General features: G+C 38.5%; 1 protein-coding gene across 2 annotated transcripts; it reads left to right on the top strand.

The window, feature by feature from the left end:
- Positions 1-770: 770 nt before the first annotated feature.
- Positions 771-7,659, top strand: tmem267 (transmembrane protein 267). 2 transcript variants are annotated; one of them, XM_023407288.2, is made up of 3 exons: positions 771-808; positions 2,576-3,040; positions 4,454-7,659. In XM_023407288.2, the coding sequence occupies exons 1-3, from the start codon at positions 794-796 to the stop codon at positions 4,787-4,789; spliced, it is 816 nt and encodes a 271-aa protein (XP_023263056.1). In that variant the 5' UTR covers positions 771-793; the 3' UTR covers positions 4,790-7,659. The 2 variants fall into 2 exon arrangements, with proteins under 2 accessions (XP_023263056.1, XP_023263055.1); XM_023407287.2 differs by lacking the exon at positions 771-808 and adding an exon at positions 837-1,450.
- Positions 7,660-8,119: the final 460 nt, after the last annotated feature.

Here is an 8,119-nt window from a genome sequence, read left to right as displayed (position 1 = left end):
CATTAAAAATAAATCAATGACCATGTCAACAATTTCAATTTCAGTATTTAATTCATTCATATACAGTTAAGTATGAATTTATTGTAGATAGGAGTGGGTCCAAAATAATTTTCTGATTGTTACTTCCATTGGTTGCTTTGCGTAGCTGTGATAAATGTTTGCTTGTAGAGGAACTGTTTCAGTTGCTTTTCAACCTTTGGTTAAACTTGAGAGTAGATATAGAAGTAGTAGTAGAAATAGTATGTCATAGCATAACAGTGTTTATTTTTTTCCTCAGTTTATCTCTATCTATCCTGTGCAAATTATATACTCCAAAAGGGAAGATGCTTCACCTACTTGAATAGTTCCAACATCATGTTTAACTGGAAGTTTGAAGTTCTATTGCTTTAATATTTGATGTGGCTATGACCTTAAGCTCTCTATTCGAACCACAATGGTCAAGAATGAACTGTAAACCTATCATTATTAATGCCTTTGAGTGAACAACAAAATTATATTATAATGTTCAGACACAGCACCAGTCAGAGCCCATAATGCCAGACAGGTATCTTAAAACACAACTAACAGCAGACAGTAAGGAGATCAAACAGGACTAAATACTGTATTGGCTACAATATTTATCATAAATATTTCATGTAAGATTGATTAAAGACATTTTAATAATTGGATCAGACTACAACCTTCTCAAAGACTGAATCTGGCTGTTCCTCCCATGGCCGGTGGGTGGCAGCAAAGCGCCGCCGACCTTGAACCGTACCACAAAACACAGCAGAAGAAGTGTGGGCTATAACCAATGCGGGGCAATGGGGTGAGTATCGTTATATTTATCAACCGGTAGCTCAGAAATGCCATAGAAAGCACGCGAATTAGCCAACTTGCAATTGAATTATGTGTTTTTATTGTGAGCGGAGCATGTCATGTTGTGGAATACAGGTTTTAGTATAGCTAACCGTGAAAACTGCTGTCCGCCTACACAAAGCAGCATCCTTCACTGTCACAGTTAGCCAGTTAGCTCCTAGCTAGCTGTCATCGTCGGTGATGATATTGTAGTTCGGTAAAATGAGGTTAATAAACGTGTCTTAATTTTTAAACGCTCTAACATTTAACCTGTCACTGTCAGACGTATAAAAATGATGTTAACCATAGTTAGCCTCGCCAACGTTACAAAAGATGCAGCAGGTTAACCGTTAGCTGCCAGCAGGTGACAAAATAAGAGGCTAATTAACATTTAATATACAGGAGCGTTTTTTTTTTTTCTTGAAGAAATAGAGACTTTTTTGAGATGGGATGAATTCAGATAGACTGCCCTTTGTCTCTGTCCTACATTTCACCCAGTTGCGTGAGAAACAGAGACCTATTTTCACATCCCCTCTGGGTTTAAGGCTCCATGAACAGCGGTCTCCCAGATGAACCCGTTGTGTTTGGATGGAAAGTGAGGAACTGGAGTAAGGTTAGAGAAATGTTGTCTCCGGCTTTTTGTCCTCAGCGTACATGAATCAAAGCAGTTTAGAGAATGATGTACTTAATTATGATGTACGACCAACCTTCAGACCAGGGCTGCTGTGTACATATACAGTGAATACCAACACAGTCACAGTATATAATGGTATAATAGTAATAATGGTTGGTTATTATGTATTTAATAGTGGGTACTATGTAGAGGGTGGACAAATAATTGAAACAGTAATAATACTGTTTCACTGTTTCAATAGTGGTAGAGCCTTTTGCATATATTATTTGTACCTTTGTGCCAAGCACAGTTAGTGCAATGAACACATTGCACTTACATATCTCCATGCAGGGAAGTTTTATTTATAGAAGTTGCAGTAACAAATGCACATCGATGTGGTGCTGGTGATGTTTTTGTTATGTAATGTTTATCATCTTTATTTGTGAGGGTGAGACAAAGAGTATTTCCTCCCCCAGTGGGACAATGGAATTTATTCTGATTCATTTTATTCTATTCTTGAGGCATAAGCACATTGTCAAAACCTCATGGGAGTGTATTTATTGGCTTCACAACTGATTTCTTTCATTAAATGGGGGGGTGGTCAAAGTGTTACTAGCAGATACTGTGCTGTGGTAGATAGTCACACAATAATGTAGGAATTACAGTTAGAAATTAGCTTTTCGGGAAAATGGATTAGAGGAAGAAACCCTGTATGCAACAATACTGACGCAAATCCTTGGTTCATCTCATTGTCTTCAACCTATCTTAACCACAGTTTATCTCAGCCATTGTGGTTTAATAACAATGTGTAGGCTAAACCTGTTTGCAGTCCTTGCGCTCATTAGAACTGCAAAATCCACTTAAAAACATGAATGCAATTCAAACCTAATTGGCCAACAACAAAACATTACGTACTAGTCTAATGCTCCAAGCAGAACATTATACAGAGGCGCTCCTCTTCACAGCACTTTGTTTTTCTTTTAAAAAACTGTTTGTCTAGTTTTACCATATGCTTTTTCTGTCCATATACATTGTTTACACATCGGCCCAAAGAGCTTCAGATGGCTTAATCCAAGTGAGTTATATCTGATATAAATAAACCCCTCTCCTTCTTTCCTTCTCCAGTCTACTAGATTCTTGCTGACCTCCAGTGGCGATTGGCCCCCACAGCCATCTGTCAACATGCAAGGATTCTACTCCAAGCTCGACTCCTCCCCCTCCTTATCCCCATTATTGGGGGTGGGCCTCGGGGGAGACAGCGCTCCTGTACCTCTAAGCTTGGCTGTGGAGACGGAGAAAGCCCAGGCCCTCCTACAGACATTCAGCTCTGCCTCCTTGCTGGCATCTGCAGGACTCGGTATGTTCTGTGTGGTGGCGGACCACGCCCTCCAGCTGTCGGGCATCCAAAACCACCTGTGGCTGCGTGCTGCCCTGGACAATGCCACACATGGATTAGTGGGGCTGTGGTCATGGGCGGTTGTTATTGGACTGAGGAAAAAGAGTGATCTGTATGAGGTGCTGCTGGCCGGTCTTCTGGCATCAATCATAGACCTGGATCACTTCTATATGGCTGGATCCCTGTCACTCAAGGTAAGACCTGCACCCAACCCTGAGGGCTGACAAATCTGCAGTTTCTCCAAACTCTAAAAAACTCTATAACTAATTCATATCAATTTTGCATACTGTCCATGCTGCAGCATCAGGCCTTCACATATATTTAGAGTTTACATAATGCTGTAATAATAATGCATAATAATGGTTTGCCTGGTTCCAGCCATCTTTCCTTGGAGAAATATTTCAATTTTCTTTGATATAATATACCACACTTTATTCACATCATTGTTTAACCAATTCAGGGAATTTGAGTCATCGGTAAAGATGTACAGAAGCTTCAGAAAGTATTCACACCCCTTCATTTCTTTTTAAGCGCATATAATGGATCAAGGCTGGGTCCTCACCACAAGCGGCCAGGATTCAAAAGCAGCCTGCGCCCTTTGCTACATGTCATATCATTTCCCCCTCTCCCCTGTCGTTCCTGTCAATCTCCACTGTCACTATCAATAACAACAAAAAAAGAAAAAGGAAAAAAAAGGAACGAAAAAAAAAGGCACACACCTGTGTGAACGGAGTCACTCCACGGTCAGTAACAGTACTTCAATAGTGCGCTGCAGAGATGGGAAAAACCTGCCGCAAGGACAACCATCTCAGCAGCAGTCCATCAATCAGGCCTTTATGATAGAGTGGCTGGACGGAAGCCACTTTGAGTAAAAGGCATGAGACAGCCTGCTTGGAGTTTGCCAGGCAGCCTTTTAAGGACTCGGAGAGCATGAGCAAAAAATATTCTCTGGTCCGCTGAAACCAACATTCTGGGTGATATAAATTACACATTTTTCTAGAAATCACATTACAGAAAACTTGGAGGATGGATGAATTATTTTCAACTAATGAGTCAAAAACTACATCCTTGTCATACCACCTTGCAGATTTGGAACATTTTTATATATCTGTGTGCTCTTTTGAAACATGTTCATTGACAAGTTTCCAGTCGTTTCTCACAGAGCAGCAGTAAGGCGTCTAGGTTTTATTTTTAACTTGTGTGTGAGTGCAGAATTAACATGCGGAAGAAATGCAACTCCTCACAAAAGTTCAGGCTTTTTTGGGGCAATATATAAATAATAATAAATAAGTGATTGTTTCAATTGCACTGAATACAAAGTGGGGTCCAAAAGTCTGAGACCACTTTCCTGTTCAAGCGAATGGGAAAGTGCTCTCAGACATTTGGACCCCACTGTATTTGTAAAGCGATTACATGTGAAATTGTTTTTCTGTTGAACAATTGCCTTTAAAAATCAGATGGAAATCAGGAAAAGTGCTGATCAGTATCGGGGATTCGACTCACAGTTCTGCAGAACTCGTTCAATAAAGGGTTGGGAATAATAATATTTGTAGATTGCAGAATGTTATGGTATTGCAACTATCATCCCTCTCCCTCTTTGCTTCCAGGCTGCTGTGTCTCTCCCTCAGCGTCCTCCTCTACACTGTTCCTCTCTCATCCCCGTGTTCTGTCTCTCCCTCCGCTTCCTCATGTGGATCGGACGCCTCAAAGATGCTTGGTGCTCCTTGCCGTGGATGCTTTTCATTTCCATGGCGACGCACCACGTCCGGGATGCCGTGCGCCACGGATTGTGGGTGTGCCCATTCGGCAACACGGCACCAATCCCCTACTGGCTGTATGTCAGCACCACGGCGACCCTTCCTCACCTTTGCTCAGTGCTCATGTATCTGACAGGAACTAGAGATGTGATCTCCACCAAACACGGGGTGGCCATCGATGTTTAGAGGCCACTGACATACGTCTAACGTCCAACATCTAATGCTGATCTTTTATGGATTGCCTCTGGGAAAAATGTTCTAAGCTGTTTGAAACAACTTTTAAATACTGGCAATTATGTTTGCAATCCAAGTCGTATTAGTGGAAATACTACACTCAAAAGATCAACTTGACTATTTTTCCAGCTTAGGTGTGGAGAAATCTGTCAATAAAAGTCTTTTTCTGATTTCTTTCCAGTCACAAGGCTGAAGAAACAATCACTATATGATAATAGAAAATAAAAAAAAAAACACTTACAATCTAAAAGTTTGGGTTCCTTGAAATAACTAATTAGCATTTCAAAAAGAACGTTTCAGTGTGAGTGCCAATCACAATTTTTTTCCCCTTGTAACGTGGAAATGTTAAAGAATGCTGTTCACGCATCTAGACTGATGCTGATCTCTAATAGCTGTCTTAGGTGTTTTGGGAGTGACCCTTTAAAGCTTTGACATATCTTTTTGCAGAGGCTTGCTTGCTGTCTGTTCATCTACCCAAACCCAAATAAGTGACCCAAGACTTGGTCCTCTTGGAACTCTTATCACTTCAACTACCACTGTCCATCCTCATCCTAAGAACACTCAAGGAAAAGTCAACCAAAGGTTAACCACAGGCTGTGTGACACTGGCACATTGTTTGCCGTGTCACTTTCTCCCTCAGTGCATCCAACACTATGTTACCACTATTATTCCACTGTGCATTTAAAGTTGTTCATCTGCCATAGAAGTGAAATTCAATGTAATGTAGATTGATGTTTAAATCGATACCGCATTCCAATGACTTATCCTCCATTAACCACTGCAAAACAATAATTGTCATCTGTGGTGTCATGAAATGCAACACCTGTCCCCTCTCATTGTCCAGTCAAAAACAACTTTCCCTACAGATGCCAGTTTTTGGATGTCAGCGCTGCAGCAGTGGTTTTCAGTGCCAAACATGTCAGCCACAGAGATGGATGACAATTATGGAATCGCTTAGCGTGGTGGTAATCCTTGTTTGTTTAGAAAATTTGGCGCATCTTGACATGGCATTGGCATCGTTGGATTTAGCTGACTTTAGTTTAAACCAAAGCACCATACTTGTTGGATAAAAAAGGTTCTTGTACTGTGTCCATGAATAAACCTAGAAAGTGAGACGTATGTTTCAAGAGATACTTTGCTGAAGATGCTACAGTTGAGATTGCCGGTTTTTTGAAGTATTACTATTATTAACAACACATTTTACACTTCCAAACTGGAAATTCCATTCATTCTGTTAAATACATTTAAAACTTTGGCTCTGTTGTTACAGCAAAAGCAACCTATGAAATAGGACACATGGTTTTGTATTTTAATGTTATTTTGAAAGGCGTGTGGTTTCCCAAGTGACCTCTGTTTTACACCAACTGCAGAAATGATAAGGGAAATGAAAAGAAGGTACTAGAAAGATGCTGTGTATTTATTTTAAACACTCAAGGGAATAACTTGTATAATTGTGTGTTCATTACAAGTAATATCTTTATATTACATATTAACTTGCTGTATTTTGTCCTATTTTTTATGCTACTGTACTTAAATGATTGACACTGTACAGTACAGTTTACATGCTGGAATTCTCATTTGGCTTTTCAGTGGTGAAAACATGAATTTGAAGAGGGATACAGACTTTCTACTGTAATAATATATAAATATTATAATTCACTAAGTCGCAAAATATTTAGAGGCAAAGTTATTACACTGTTTTAGATGTAGACGAATCACACACATTCCTTAACAGTATTCTTAATACTGTGTTTTAAATAATGCAAAATAATAATATGTTGTAATAGAGTGGATTTAATGGGTTTTAGAAACTTGTGTTTATTTGAATGTAATTGACATGACTTCAGTATAAAGGTTTGTAAAGGTATAAGGGTTTGTAATGGTCTGCATCTATATTTTCCATCTGAGACAGGTTTAGGTTTATTGCTGGAAACTTCAAATCAAAGCTTTGTCAAATATCAGCCACAACAGCTGTTTTAATTTCCATCAGATTCCTTCATATTTATTTCTCCTCGTGAAGCTGGTGCTTGTTGATTTAAGTTGCAGTGATGCTTGATGTCCACTAGGTGGCAACAGTGAGCTATAGTGATTCAAAGTGTTTCACTTTTGATTATTATACTATATGTATTTCTCTCTGTTAAGTTATTTAGGGTGAAAAGTAGAGAAGTGGAATTAAGAGTCGGTGCTCAAAGAGTCTTGAATTTGAAATGAAATAGAAAGAGAAAAGAAAGAGAAAACGAATTTGGTATTCATCAGGTCCTAAAGTTTGCGCAGTGTTATAGAAAAAATGCCTGGTACATATGAGTTTCATTTAAAAATGTATTTTAATGGTTTTGGTATTTTACAGGTTTTGTTTTTGTTTTGATACTATTGCACTATCATCCGTCTTTAAATTATTTCTAACTCACGTCTGCGTTATAAATGATGATGATAATGGCATGGAAAGGAATTGACAGAGTCCAAGAGTTCACATAAGCAACTTTAACAGTCATTAGCACTGTACTGTACAACAGCTACTTAACTGAAAGTGACTTTTAGAAAGAAAAGGTTAGGACTAATGTGAGAAACCCACATGGAAGCTGCAGTCCCATGATCTTTTACTGCTACTTATGTTTACAATGTGACCTTCATTAATGGAATATTATGTTGAATTTTGCACATTTTATGTTTTTTATGTGTGAATTATGTTTTGTATTATTTGTTGAATATGGGTTTTTTTTGCAGTTTTGTTTTCAATAGTAAAAAAAAAATATATAGATAGTAACAAGATAGTTTTAATGTAGTGTTCTTTTTATCTCAATAAAATATATCCTGTATATATATTCCATGTTTTTTTGCATCAATAGTAGATCTGCGTAGTGGTATCGGAGATTATAACTAGTATAGTGAGAGATTTTACATCATGTCATCGTTAGTAAACATTTTGATGTACAGAATCAGGAGTCTCAGTTCAGCGTTTTGTCCTGATATTATGCAATCGAAGAGATTGCTTAATGTCAGTATGAGTCCACTGTAGGAAATGGGCAGAGTTGCAAATTTATTCACTGACCTCATCCTCAGTATAGACAAAAGCAATGTATCGGATATGAAAAGTTATTCCCCGTGCCTCATTTCATCACCACAGTTAACAGCTATTGGAGGGAAAAAGGTTTAACAAACGAAAACAAAATGTATAAATTCAAGATGACCTGTTCAAGTATTTGGGAATGTTCTATTTAGGACAATACCTTGAGATCTGTTGCTCTTGCAATTTACAGAAAAAACAATCCAGCCACACCACGC

The sequence above is a fragment of the Seriola lalandi genome, unplaced genomic scaffold, assembly GCF_002814215.2.
Source record: "Seriola lalandi dorsalis isolate HSWRI2012SDOR001 ecotype SW California unplaced genomic scaffold, Sedor1 jcf7180002054332, whole genome shotgun sequence".
Classification (NCBI taxonomy): domain Eukaryota; kingdom Metazoa; phylum Chordata; class Actinopteri; order Carangiformes; family Carangidae; genus Seriola; species Seriola lalandi.
Note: the sequence above shows the minus strand (reverse complement) of the source record. Positions and strands in the feature narration are given on the sequence as shown.